The sequence below is a fragment of the Nycticebus coucang genome, chromosome 2 (genome assembly GCF_027406575.1).
Source record: "Nycticebus coucang isolate mNycCou1 chromosome 2, mNycCou1.pri, whole genome shotgun sequence".
In the NCBI taxonomy this organism is placed as follows: Eukaryota; Metazoa; Chordata; class Mammalia; order Primates; family Lorisidae; genus Nycticebus; species Nycticebus coucang.
The window spans coordinates 7,723,753-7,738,146 of record NC_069781.1 but is presented as its reverse complement, the minus strand read 5'-3'; the positions used below and the strand labels follow the sequence as shown (position 1 = coordinate 7,738,146).

Here is a 14,394-nt window from a genome sequence, read left to right as displayed (position 1 = left end):
CTACAGAGAGGTAGGATATGACCTCTCAGAGTGTAGGATGAATGAATGCATGGGCCACTGTGACTTCCAGACCCCCCGAGGGACCTTAATATGGCACATCCCAACTCTGGGCCTCACATTATTCATCTATAAAACCAAAGGGCTCGTGCCAAACAATTCTAGCGGTTCTCGCAGCTCTAGAAGAGCTTGTTTTTACCTCTGTCACCTCAGCTTCCCCATCTGTCATCCAAGGGAGTGGGACCTAGATGATCTCTCAGGCCCTTGCAAGCTCCACAGGCTGCTGTTGACAGAACCCTCCCTGTCTTTTAGACCTACAGTACCCAACCCCCAGCTGCAGATGTCAGTGGCCTGTTAAAGAACTGGGCCACACAGCAGGAGGTGAGTGAGGATAAGCAAGGAAAGCTTCATCTGTCACTGTCTCCCATCACCCCCAGATGGGACCATCTAGTTGCAGGAAAACAAGCTCAGGGCTCCCACTGATTCTGCATTATGGCGACTTGTCTAATTCTTTCTTTCTTTTTTTAAGACAGAGTCTCACTCTGTTGCCTTGGTTAGGGGGCCATGGTGTCATCATAGCTGATAGCAACCTCATACTCCTGAGTTTGAGAGCAATCCTCTTGCCTCAGCCTCCAGAGTAGTGGGATTACAGGCACCTGCCGGAATGCCCAGCTACTTTTTCTACTTTTAGTAGAGACAGGGTTTTGCTTTTGCTCAAGCTGGTCTCAAGCTCCTGAGCTCAGGCAATCCAGCTGCCTTGGCCTCCCAGATTGCTGGGATTACAGGCATGAGCCATCTGCCTGGCCTCATTATATATCACAGTGTATAATAACAGCAGTAAAGTGCACAGTAAATGTAATGTGCTTGAAGCATCTGAAAACCCACCTCTCCCCCTCTTCCACCTGTGGAAAAACTGTCTTCCATGAAATCAGTCCTTGATGCCAAAAAGGTTGGCGACGGCTATTCTAGGCCATAGGCCCAGGACTTCACCTGCCACAGACTCCTCACAGTGTCCAGGTTGAGGGTTCATTAGGTCCCTCTGCAGAGGAGGAGCTGGGGCTCACAGAGGAGAGGTGACATGCTCCAGGCCACAGGTAGCACATGGCACTGCTGGGCCTAGAGCCTGGTCTCTGACATGAAGCTGTCACAAGTCCTGCGCACGGCCTCCACTTGGTGGGCTGTGTTCTTCCTGGGGTAAAACCCCCTGCTCTGTGGCCTTGCTGGGTGATCTAGCAGGGCCCTCCCAGACACCCTCCGGAGCCAAGTAGAAGCCCCACCCTGCTTAGTCCCTCAGAAAGTTGTTCAGCCACACCCTGTGGGCAGCGCTAGGGATTCCCTGGGGGGAGGGAGGCTGCTACCTCTTTGCCAGCCTTGCTCCCTGGACGCTCCTTGGGGCAGACTTCCAAGGAAAGCCAGCCCCAGCATCTCCAAACCCTCAACCTACCCATGTGGGTTGCTGTGGCAAAATCACTCTGGGGACTCTTGGCCTCATTTTAGGGGTGATTCCTTTCTTTTTTCTTTCTTTGCTTTTCTTTTCTTTTCTTTTTTTTTTTTGAGATAGAGTCTCACTTTTGTCACCCTTGGTAGAGTGCCGGGATGTCACAGCTCACAGCAACCTCAAACTCTTGGGCTCAAGCGATTCTCTTTCCTCAGTTTCCCAAGTAGCTGAGACTATAGGCACCCACCACAACGCCAGGCTTTTTTTAGAGAGAGGTCTCCTTCTGGCTCAGGCTGGTCTCAAAACTGTGAGCTCAGGCAATCCACCAGGCTCGGCCTCCCAAGTGCTGGGATTACAGGGGTGAGCCACCGTGCCCTGCCCCTAGTTTCCTTCCTAAGGAAACTCCCAAAGAAATGACTCCTGCGGAACCTAAGGCTGCTGGTCTGCAGGTTTCAGGGGTGTGCACAGGGCGGGCTTTCCGTGTGGGATCCCATTCTGAAGGCCTTCTTCTGGTGGGGTCATTTTTGCTGGTGTGACTGCATGCCTCTGTGGTGAAGGCAGGGGACAGAGGGACAAGCAAGGAAGCAGTTATCCTGGGGAATGACCCATGGCACATCTCTGCTGTGCTTGAAAAACAAAAGCAAGAGCGGCCACCCAAGTCTGCCTCTCTCCTGTCACCCATTTGTCAGTCTGGCTGTCTCCTGTCTATCCTGTGTGCACACTAGGAATTCTGCAGAGAAATTCTTTCCCTCAGCCTGGTTTTCCTTGGGGAGGGCCTGAGACATCGCGGGTGTGGGCACCGGGCTCTGGTGGGGAGAGTCGTTTATATTCCAGAAGCTCGAGGATGCTGTGCTTTCTGGGGGGGGCAACTTGAGGCCACGTGGAGTGGGCAGGTCCAGGTGGACGTCCATCCTGAGCGCTGGGGGCGTAGCAGGCAGTGAGGGGCGGCTGGGAGTTTGGTGCTCTTCCCTGCCAACCATCTCAGAGTCGCTGCTCTCACCTGGGGGGGCGTTTTTAAATGGAAGAGGGGGCGCCAATCCCCCCTCTGTCACTTCCCAGACACTTGTTGGGGGATTAAAAACAACCACAAAACAAGGAACCTCCCACTCCCTAAAATGTGGGTGGGGAGGGTGAGAGGACGACACCCCTCCCCCTTGCCCCTCCCACCCCCAGCCTCGGCGGGACTCCGCTAGGACCCCCTCCCGCAGCCAGCCAGGAGGGCCAGGCGGGGAGGCCGGGGCGAGGAGGAGGAGGGGAGGAGGAGAGGAAGGCGGGCGAGGTTTGCTTCTAGAAGGGGCGTGTGGCCGGAGAAGTCTGTGCCTTAGCAACTTGGGAGCGAGCGGCCGAGGCACAGAAGAGGAGGGCAGAAAGTTTGCTTCCCCCGACGTCAGCGCCGGGCGGGCCGCGGCGGCCAAGCCAGGAGGCGGCCGGGAGCGGGGCCGAGCGCGGGGCGGCCGGGGCGCGCCTGCTCCGACCCGCGCCTGCGACCCCGCCTCGGGCCCACGCCCGCGACCCCCGCCGGCGACCCGGGGCCGCTCGCGGGCATGGACAGCGCGGCCGCCGCCGCCGCCTTCGTCCTGGACAAGCCGGCGCTGGGCCCCGGGCCGCCGCCGCCCGCCCTGGGGCCCGGCGACTGCGCCCAGGCGCGCAAGAACTTCACGGTGAGCCACCTCTTGGACCTGGAGGAGGTGGCGGCGGCCGGGCGGCTAGCGGCGCGCCCCGCAGCCAGGGCCGAGGCGCGGGAGGGCGCGGCGCGGGAGCCGTCCGGGGGCAGCAGCGGCAGCGAGGCGGCGCCGCAGGACGGTGAGTGCGGGCGGGCGCGGGCCGGCCGGCCGTGGGAATGCAGCGCGGGGCCGGGGGCCGGGGGCCGGGGCCGAAGGAGCGAACGCGGAGTGGGCAGAAGTGCGGGGCGCTGGGTCTGCGGGACCTCGGGGTGGGGCGCCCCGTCGGCGCGCAGGAGGAGACGCCGCGACTCGACCTGGCGGGTGCGGGGGCCGCGGAAGGAAGCTGCCACAGCCGTCGTCGGGGTGTGTGTCGGGGACAGGGTGGGCTGCGGTGGACTAGACCTCTCCACTGGGGGAAGGGACCTTCTTTCGGCCAGAGCTATAAAAGACAGGGTTGCGCTGCCCGCGCGACCAGCGCTGGAGGCAGCCCTCGTTGCCCCACTCCCAAGTAGCTTGAGAAGCCATGTGATTATTGCCACGTTACAGCTGGGGAGACTGAGGCTTCCCAGGAAGAACCCCGCACCCTGTCCGGTGACCGCCACGCAGATGCTACTCGGGGAGCAATATGGGTTCTGTGGCCCGTGACGATGCCTACCCGCCCCCACCCTCCAGTTTGCCCAGGGAGCAGCTTCTGAGAGGGAATGGCCAGCTCTGGAGAGCCAGCTAGGCCTCTCTTCCCCTGCGGAGGTTAAAGGTCATCAGGAAGGGGCTTTAAAAACAAACAACCCACCCAAGTGGCCTTTTCAAGAAGTCACACAGGATGGCAGGATCCTGAGCCCTGGGTAAGAAGGGGGTGGGGGAAAGAGCTGGAGATGAAGATAAAGCAAAGGTCTTGGCCCTGGACATTTTCCATCGGTCAGAGCAGGGATGGGAAAGCGCAGAGTCCTGCCTTCCTTCCACCCGTGCAGGCATACCCTGAAGAGGGCCAGGCAGCCTGAGACCAGGCCCCTGTCCCCTAGGTCTGGGGACTAGGCCTGCCTCCTGCCGGCTCAGGGGCCCTAAAGTGTTACCACCTGACTCCAACAGCCTTCCTACTGCCCCTAGGGACCCCACCCCCCACATCAGGTCTCAGGGGCACCCAGGCTTCTCAGACAAGGGAGGCTGTTCCTCTGTGGGGACACCTGGGGCTTGCCTGCCTTTCATAGAGCACCTTCCCAGCACAACAAGATGCCAGCTTGCAGGGAGATGAGGCCATTGGCCCCACAGTGGCATCTGCCACCAGCCAGGCACAGGGGACTGGGAGCTAGCCTCGCCCTCAGTGTTAGCATGGAGTGGGCAGATGGCACTGGGAGCTGGGTTTAGATCCCCAAAGGAAAGGTGGAGGGGGATGGCCAGTTTGGGCCAGTGATAAAGCTGGGTGTGCTCCGTGTTGGTGGTGGGGGGACACCCTGTTAGCCCAGAGTCACTGAAGGACCTCAGTTGTCTCTGAGCAGGAGCCCCTCCCTCGGGGCAGATTTTAGGGAAGATGACAAAGACTAGGGAAGGGGAGAAGACGAAAAACAAGTTGAAGGTGAAGAGGAAGGAAGGAAGGAGAGCAAAAGAGAGGGGTAAAAGGGATAAGGAAAGAAAGGGGCAGGCCCGGCCCCTCGGCTCACCTCTGAGTCTGGGTCTGCAGGCAGAGGGGGTGGTTAGGAGTGTTGGACAGAGGCCGGTTTCCTGCTCTTCCCGAAGGTCAGGTGCCCCATTCCACTGCCACTTGTTGTGGATTCCCACATCCCAAAGGCTCCAAAGGTGGGGAGAGGGACCTCTCTCATTCTGGGGAGCCCAGCTCACTGCCAGAGCCTTTGGATTGTAGGCCACCAAACCTTGGGTGTCAGGACTCAAGACCCCAGGCCAGTGGATGTGGCCCTTGGTGTGACATTGTCCTCCAGTCCTGGGCCTGCAGGAGCCCCTGCCCCTCACCAAGGAGTCAGACATGCTTAGAAGTGGGTTTTCTTGCAGCTTCTAAAGGTGTTTCTAAGTCCAAAGAAAGAGACTGGCCTGGCAGCAGGAGAGGGTGCCACCTATGGGAAATAACAGTTAATGGGGAACCTAATGAGTTAGAAAATTGACATGTGCTCAACCCGCTAGGTTAGCGGGCTCAAAAGTTTTTTTTTTTTTAAATTGAAATTCTTTTGTTTCACAAAGGCACCACTGGATATAGCCTATTCCTGCCAATGACTTTGTAAGACCAGGCTCCCGCCAGAAATGGCCAGGAAGGCTGTGGCTTCGCCAGTGACTCAGAACCAACCCTGGTCTCGGGTTCCTCCCAAATCAAACGCTGAGGGCTGTGCTGGGCGCTGAGCTTATGCCAAGCACGTTGAGAAAATAAACCCTCGTTTGCTGCCTTTGCAATGACTTACAACAAAAGAAACCACATTAATAACTGAGATTTTCTTTAAAGCATTCCCTCCTGTGGGCAGGGCGGAAGTAGGGACGTGGACACACTGTGAAAACAAACAAAGCCCCTGGTCCAGGGGAGGCCTTGTGGCCACGCTCAGGGCTGGTGCCTGTTTTGGAAAACCCCAGGATGCACTGCAGGAGAGACTGAGTGGATCCCAGGTGGATCAACTTTTCATAGATTCGGGATGATGAGGTGCTTGGAGTTGAAGGTACAAGATGAGCCAGGGTGGGCAGCAGCCCAGGTAGGGGGTGGGCTGAGCTGCATCTGTGAATGGGGGTGAGTCAGGTTGGGGCAGAGGGCCTGCCCTTCCCTCTGGCCAAAACACAGTGGGTAGGCTGGGCCACATGCAGGGCCTGAGGGACCATTGAGTTTGAGAGACTGGCAAACCAAACCTATCGTCAACTCATTTTTGTTGTAAAAATACCTAACATACAACTTAGCATTTAACCATTTATAAGTAAGTATACAGTGGCATTAAGGTATAAAGTATAAGTGACAGTCACCCTGTTGTGCAGCCATCATCACCATCTATCTCTAACATTTTTATCATTTCAGACTGAAACTCTGTACCCAATAAGCATTAGCTTCCATTTCCCCCCCCCCCAGCCCTGGGCCCCCACCCTTCTACTGTGTGTCTCTATGGATCTGACTCCTCTGGGTGCCTCCTAAACGTGGACTCACATAGCATTTGTCTGGCTTGTTTCGGCCTAGCATAACGTCCTTGAGGACCATCCATGTTGTAGCATGTGTCAGAGTCTCCTTCCTTTTTAAGGCCGAGTGATATTCCGCTGTATGGATGGGCCACATTTTATCTTTTTTTTGAGACAGAGCTTCAAGCTGTCGCACTGGGTAGAGTGCTGTGATGTCATAGCTCACAGCAACCTCCAACTCCTGAGCTCAAGCGATTCTCCTACCTCTGCCTCCCAAGTAGCTGGGACTACAGGCGCCTGCCACAATGCCCGGCTATTTTTTGGTTGCAGCCGTCATTGGTATTTGGCGGGCCCTGGCTGGATTTGAACCCACCAGCTCAGGTGTATGTGGCTAGTGCCTTAGCCGCTTGAGCCGCAGGCGCTGAGCCATTTTGTTTATCTCTTAACCCTTTCATGGACACTTGAGTTGCTTCCACCTATTGTGAGTATAGTTGCTATGAACTTGGGTGTACAACTAACTGTTTAGATCCCTTCCTTTAATTCTTTGGGGTATATATCCAGAAGTGGAATTTTTGGATCACAGGGTAATTCTGGGTTTTATTTTTAAAAGAACTGTAATACTGTTATCCACAGCCGACTTTAGTTTTTGACTAGCCTCCCATTAATGATTCTGAAATGGGTCATAGTCCCGAGTGGCCTGCCAAGACTGGGGGCCCCTGCATGGAAGGAAAGAGAAGGGTTCCTTTGGTTGGAGCCTTTGACAGACAAGCTTGATCTGCTTCCCTCCCCTCACCTTCCTTTCCCCTTGTCCGTGTCCTATTGGGGACAGAGTCACATGGTACTGCACTGGGGGTGGGGGCACCTATTAGGGGAGAGACCTGGTTTTTGCTGCCCTTTCCATGTGTGACCTTGAGCATGTCATGTCCCTTCTCTGGGCCTCTTAGTCCCCCCTGAACAGTGGGAGATAGCACACAGGTTTCCCTGCTGACTATGGTCATGACTTGACCCAGGCCTGGAAAAAGCCTGCAGTGGGCCTTCTTCAGGGATGTGGAGTTTCTGAGCCCGGATCTTAGCTGGAACTGGTGCCTGAGCCCTGAGACCATGACCGTGTCTCTCAGCAGTGCCTGGAGTACAGGGAGAGAGGAGGCACGAGCAACCCAGAGCCCAGGAGCCTTCAGTTTGGGAGCTGCTGGCCCTGCCAAATAGTGGTAGAGTCTGCACCTCTGGCTTTTTGTCAGCAGGGAGGGCACTGGATGTTCAGTTCATTGTCATGGTTATAGAATGGTCATGTTCCTGCATTCATTAGATCATCTGGATGGAGCTTGGGGGTCAGGTACAGGGACCCGGGACAGGCTTTGCCTTCTCTGTGGACAGAAGCTCAACATGCTGGAACCTTCGCTGTTCCTTCTGGAAGGCTCCAGAATAGTAGCTTTGGAGCAGTCGTGGCAGGGCCTACTTGCACACCACCCTTGAGGCTTAGTGTTGCCATCTGTGGAATGGGAACAAGGGGCTGTAGGGAGCCCTGTGTGGTTGTGAGGTACTCAGAACCATGCCTGGCACACGGTAAGTGCTTAGTGACCACCTTGTGAATCAGGGAGGGCTAGCAATTGCCATCCCTATTTTTTGGAAGCCCAGAGAGGCAAAGCAACCTGCTAAGATTGCACAGCTGGGAAGGAAGGGGTGGGGTTTTTTTTGCGTCCCCTGTCCTGGCCTCTCTCTCCTGTGCAGCTCTGTGTTTAGGCTGAAGAGTGAGGGAGGAAAAGCCCTGCCTGGTCACTGGAAGACTCTGGCTGAGGTTTGTTTAGGGACTGAAGCAAGAATGGGCCTTGAAGGCCTGCATGGAGTAGGGCTTTGCGATGGACCAATGCATGTGTTAGGGATTTCTGAGTAGGTAGAGCAGAAAGGACAGAGTTTTAGTGGCTTGTCCTGGGCAAGGATGTGAAGTCAGGCTGGATGAGGCAGAACCTGGGGCTTTCGTGGTTTCCTGGGCTAAAAGGACAGTGGCTGATCCAGAGTGGACACAGACCTTGAAGGTGATCTAGGGGAGGCAGTCCTTCCCTGAACACATCCTACAAAAGGGACACCGGTACCTGCCCTGGGAGGGAGGCTGTGGGCATGGAGCAGAGGGACGCAGCTGAAGAAGATGTGAGGGGACACAGTGACCAGGAGCACTGGCAGGTGCAGCAGCCCTGTGCTTATTGCATGTAGGCTGGAGCTTCTCAGGCCTCACCCCAGTTGTCTTCCCACCAACTGTGTGAAGTTGGTCCTGTAAGTATCCATACCCATTTTATGGAGTGGAAAACAGGCTCAGAGGAGACACGGTCACACTGCTCCCATCCCTGTGGGATTCCAGCCCAGGCCTTCCTGTTCTAAAGCCCCTGCTTCCACCACTGTCCAAAGCCACCCCGGGGACCCAGGAATGTTGGGGCATCCTATCCAGGGATGTCCACCCCCAGGCACGTGTGGGCTGTATTCAAGGGGTCATGAGATGGCCAGGGAAGGGGTCTGCTCAGTATTCTCAGCAGCCTGGCCTGGGTCACAGGTATGTCAGCCCTGGAAGAATGTTCTCCCCCTCTGAAGACCTGTCTCCAGCTGCCTAGACCTGGGAGAGCTGTGGAGGGTCCCTGTCTCTGGAGTAGCCATAGAACAGACTCCTCCCCCTCCTTTTCCAGTGTCTGTGCACGTTCATTCATTCATTCATTCATTCCACATCATGTTCTGGCCCCTACTATGTGCCAAGCCTTGAGCATGTGGTTCCCAGACTTCGAGTCAGTGTTTGAGCCCCAGTGAAATTTCCAGCAACTTAGAGGAACTGGCATAGAGTGGGCAGCACTAAAGGTTTGCCAAGAAAATCTGCCTACTCACAACAGCTGTCATTGTGTCACCCCTACCCTTTCATCCAAAAAAGAACCTTTTAGCATCTTCATCTCCAAGAAAACAAAAGTTCTCAAAACCGATTAACAAAAAAGCATGGCCCCTATTTTTCTCATTTTGTGGTAGGTCAGTGCAAGCTCTGTCATAGGCTGGCATTTGGGAACCACATGGTGGTCTGGCTTTCCCAGACTCACAGGCACAGAGACGCACATAGGCCCATACCCCCTGTGCCACACATACACGTGCACACACATGCACACACACCCGTCAGAGGGGCTGGGGCCGGCACATAGACAGCAGACGTACCGCGGCACAGGCCAGGGGTTAAGTGCCTTTTCGAGGTGGTGAGTAGGAGGGAACCGTGGGAGCTTCCTGTTTGGACAGAGGAGGCAGGGGCAGTCATTCCTCCCGGCTCCCACACTGAGCACAAGAAGAGACTGGGTGCCTGTCCTTCACGTCCTGACGTGGGGCAGGGGGCAAGTTGCAGAAAGTCCCAGCCTGGGAGGGCCAGAGCTGGCTGCAGCTGCCCAAGAAGGGGCCTGTGGCCCCCGCAGCATATGGGCTTGCTAGGTGCTGAAGGAGAGCCCATCCTGGCTGAGACCCAGGGGCCAAGGCGTCCCACCCGATCCTGGGAATAAAGGTTAAAAGACAAAAAAAAAAAAAAAAAAAGTGCTGCTTCCCCGGTTGCTCTCGCTGCCCTGAGCTGGCGTCCGGCTGCGCTGCTCTGTGTCCGTCCTGCATCTGGGAAGCTGTTTGTTCCCAGCTGGGCTCTGGGGGGCCACTGTGACAACAGGATGGGTCCCCATGGGGCTCTTTACCAGTATATCTTTTATTATGTCCTAAAAATGAAGCAGGCTCTGGAAGATATTATTTTTGGCCTCTCTTTGTGATCATTTCTGCTTTTCTGTGTGTGGGATGGGCGGCTAGAATCTTCCTGCCAGGGAGTCGGGAGGGGGGGGGTGTTGGGGATATGAGGAAGTAGCAGGGGTTTCAGGACCTGGTGGACAGGGGCTGTCAACATTAGTCTCTGGAGAAGTCCCTGAGGGTAAGACAGTGAGAAGGAGGCCCAAGGCCTTTCTATGAGGCCTAGAAACTTCTACAGAGGGACCCTCTACCCCAGAACTGAATGAGCACCTCAGTTGCTCGAGATTCAACAAGGTGAGGGCCTGTTGCCGCCTGTGACACTGCTGCCCAGGGGGCAGTGAGAGGAGCCCCAGACTAGGAGTCAGGACATCGGGGTTCCCTCCTTAGCCGGTCCTACAATGTAGGACATGCCCCGCTGCCAGTCTGAGCCTCAGTGTCCCCGTTGTAAACAATGGCATTGGCCCATCTGTTTGGGGACATAGTTTTTGTCCATTGCATTGGAATTGGAGAGCTAGTGCATGCTTCTAGGCCCCACCCCCACCTGTCTGGGCATGGGCCTCTGCATTTGACACAGCACCAGCAATTTCTATGCCCTGCTGAAGGCCTCCTCCTGAGTGGCCTCAGTTCATCCCTCATCCTCCTCAGTTTACCCAAGTGGACCACGGTCATCTTGGGGGAAAGGAGAGGCTGGGCAGAGCTGCCACAGGCAGCATGGGGCTGGCAGGGATCTGGCAGCCCCAGAAGGGACCAGCGAACCCAATAGGGAGAGAGCTGCTCCAAGGCTGAGCCCCAGCATTCCCAGAGACCTAACTTTGTGCCAGAAGCCACACTGCCGTGTCCAGGAGAGAGCAGTTTTCCCAGCTGTTGGCATTCATTGAGTGCCTACTGAATACCAGCCCAATGGAGCCCAAAGGGTTGGAGTGAAGGGGCAGATTCCTCTCTCTCCACATCCTTCCCCTCTCCTGCTGAGGTGGTCAGGGTCAGGGAGGGGCAGTCAGCAGCCTCAACACCAAGCTGGGGTCTCTGTCAGCCCATCACTGGAAAGCCCCCTCCTGGCATCCTGCTACCCTTGCTCCCCCTGCCCAGCACACCCCATGGCTCCCTTCAACAGCCTCCATGGGGTGGGGATCCACTGTCCCCAAGGGGGTGGCCGACCTTCCCAAGACTTTGTCCACCCGTACCCACCCCCACCTAGCCACCCCTTGTTGGCCTCCCCTCTTGCCGTGGGCGCAGACGTTTACAGCCAGAGATGGCATTATTAAAAATGACATTTAACCAGAGCTGGAATTAGCGTGTGGATGGCTGGAAACCTTGGAATCAAAGTGCGAGCCGCCGGGTGGGCGCGCCTGGCAGGGGCCTCTCGGCCTCCTCTCGCCGCCAGAGCTCTGCGCGGGCCTCCCATATAAAACCCCCAGAACACTGAGGTCTTGAAAGCCAGTGCACCTCCTTTCATTAGACTAACAAATAACAAGTAACAGAAAACAGCTGTTAACAGCAGCCCCTAATGCTCTCAAGATGGGGCCGCAGGCGGCCAGTCCAGCCAGTGGGCAGCTGGGCTGCCGGGTCTCGGACTGTGCCTGTCCCCACCCCAGGTGATCGCAGAGTGCCTGGCACCACTGCCCTCCCGGGCTACCTTCTTCTCCCTTTCTTCAGACTCAGTCACTCACCTGTTCCTCGCTGAGGAGGCCTAAGTCCCATGATAGAGCACCTGCAAGCTGAAGAACCAGGGAAGCTTATAGCACGGTTCAGTCTAAGTCAAAGGCCTTAGAACCAAGGAAGACAATGGCAATCTTTCAGTATGACACTAAATGCCTAAGAACCTGGGGCCCACCAGTATAAGTTCAGGAGTCCAAAGGCTGCAAAGCCTGGAATTCTAATGTCCAAGGCCAGAGAAGAAAGTGTCCCAGCTCCAGGAGTGAAAAAGGGAAATTTTGAGGGTCTCCTTGCAAGGGGATGGAGCCAAGGGTAGAGAGCACCAGGGTGGCATGGTCAAGAACATGAGAACCCGCCAAGCCCTTGACCAGCTGTGTCACCTCAGGCAGGGTCTTTGCTCTGAGCCCCTAATTTATCTCTCAGAAGAATAATTATACCTCCTTACAGGGAGGTTTTGAGGATTTGGGGTGTGATGGAGGCACAGTGCTCAGCAGATGAAACTTGAGGCTCAGAAAGTGCTCGTGATCACAGCTGAGGAGACTGGGACTCAGAGAGGGTGAATGACTTGCCCAAGGTCACACAGCAGGTGGAGAAGCCAGGCGAGGAGCCAGAGCCTCTGCGCTTTTCAGTACAGGAACAGTACTGAAACATGCAGTGAGGAGTAAGCACTGGGCTGAGTGTGGTGGACATTCAGAAAGCGTCTGACACGGCCCTGCCCTCAAAGGGTTTCCAGTCTACAGCTGATGGCAGAAAACGGCTCACCTGAGAGACAGCAGGCTCCTCCCGCCCTCACTGAGGCCCCACCACCACACCCCAGGCTGGGCAGCCAGAGGGGCCTCTAGGTGCGTCATTCCAGGCTGGGGCTGGGGGACCAGGGAGTCTCCCCAGAGCCTGAAACTCGGGGTGGAGTGGGGTTCAGCCTCAAACCTGGAGAAGGAAGTGCCACATCCCAGACTAGGGAGAACAATCCAGAGAAAACATCACGAAGTTGGGAGGAAAGACAAGTTGGCATTTTGTTTTATTTCCCCTCATGTTGAAACTGCAGCACAGAGGCCCTTTTGCTGTTAAACCCATTTCTCTCCTCCTTACCAAGATGTGCCCAGCTTTGGGGTTCCAAAACACTGGGTGAGATTCATTCATTTGCTCATTCATTCCTTCAGCACACATATGTGCTGGGCAAATGCCAGTGGACAGGCCAGCCTGGTCCCTGGGACAGGTGCTGAGCACAAAAGCAGCTCAGCTCCCCATGCTTAGCTCTAGGCACCAGCACTTACAGCCTCCTGCTGAATTCTCCCAGCAGCCTCACAGCAGAGGAAACTGAGGCTCAGAGAGAAAGCGAGCCTTGGTCACCCAGAAAACATGCAGCAATCCCTAGACCCCAGGTATCACACTGGTGCCCTAAAGAGCCAAGGAGCTGCAGTGTCCTCTTTTTTTTTTTTTTTTTTTTGAGACAGAGCCTCAAGCTGTCGCCCTGGGTAGAGTGCAGTGGCATCACAGCTCACAGCAACCTCCAACTCCTGGGCTCAAGTGATTCTCCTGCCTCCGCCTCCCAAGTAGCTGGGACTACAGGCGCCCACCACAACGCCTGGCTATTTTTTGGTTGCAGCCGTCATTGTTGTTTGGCAGGCCCGGGCTGGATTCGAACCCGCCAGCTCAGGTGTATGTGCCTGGAGCCTTAGCAGCTTGAGCCACAGGCGCTGAGCCATCAGTGTCCTCTGGATGGAAGCAGCCCAGGCCCTGACAGGGAAGGACTGTTTGCCCCCCTCACCCCAGTTTCCACCTGGAAATCTCTGTGGTGTCCCCAGGAAGACCCCCTCTGGGACCTGCTTTCCTGGGACACACCTGTGCAGACACTAGCCTGTGGCATATTCAGGGAGGCTTTGGGCTACGTGGTCATGGAGGGCCCCTGCCTTGGGGAAGCTCCAGTTTCCCGGGGACATCATGTTTTAATTGGAAGGCCAACCTCTCCCGCAGAGCCTCAGCCCCACCACCACAGCCCCAGCTGGTGCAGAGAGTGTCAGGGCTCCAAGCGGGAAATTGCTGGAGACAAGAAGTAAAAACGGACTACTCTGGTTTCACTGGGAAGGAAAAAAGAAAAGGCAGAGCTCTAATACCAGCCGAAAGCAGGGTTGTTGTTGAAAGAAAACTGTCGCCATTGCAGCAATTTTGAGTCTGGGGGAAGCGGGTCCAGAGGGCATCTGCTTTTGCAAGGGACTGATTTCTCTGTCAAGGGAGGAAGCGTTGGGGTGGTATTCTGTGAACCCTTCCTTCCTTCTATAGGTGTGTATTAAGCACCTACTCCACTCCAGGCTCAGGGCTGGACTCTGAGGTCCCCATTACACCAAGGATGTCCTGGATGCTCTGAGGACACACAGTGGGGTCCCTCCTTTTGTCTGGAGGTTGCAGGAAGGCTTCCTGGAGGAAGCTGAGTTTTGGAAGGGACTTAAAGGATGAGTGGAGTTAGCCAGAAGATGAGGTCAGGGAGGGTGCTCTGGGTGGAGGGAACAGCAGGTTCACAAGTGGGAAAGAGCTTGGCTAGTCCAGGAGAAAGGGTGGGAGAGGCCCAGCCAAACAGATACTTGTTCAAGGTTTGCAATTTTGGTATTAAGGGCAGTGAGAGTGTTTTCTGTGTGACTGGGGGTATCAGCAGTGCAGCAGTGTCCACATCACCCAGGCCCTCCCTGGGGGCTCTCTCAGTGAGCAGGTGTTCCCTGGAAAGTGAGTGGCTAACTGCAGGGGAGGGGGGCAGCAGTTGTGTCTGGGTTACCCAAAGCCGCCTGGAACCCATCGCAAGCCCCACCTTGGTTGCAT

At 56.0% G+C, this 14,394-nt stretch overlaps 1 protein-coding gene across 2 annotated transcripts in view; it reads left to right on the top strand.

The window, feature by feature from the left end:
* The first annotated feature begins 2,659 nt into the window (after positions 1 to 2,659).
* The window catches only part of PRRX2 (paired related homeobox 2), a 45,805-nt gene continuing 34,070 nt past the window's right edge, over positions 2,660 to 14,394 (top strand). Inside the window, exon 1 of one of the 2 annotated variants that reach the window (XM_053559920.1) lies at positions 2,660 to 3,238. In XM_053559920.1, coding sequence (XP_053415895.1) covers positions 2,980 to 3,238 — 259 coding nt within the window. In that variant the 5' untranslated portion in view covers positions 2,660 to 2,979. The remainder of the gene's footprint in view (positions 3,239 to 14,394) is intronic. The other variant, XM_053559927.1, reaches the window with a different exon arrangement.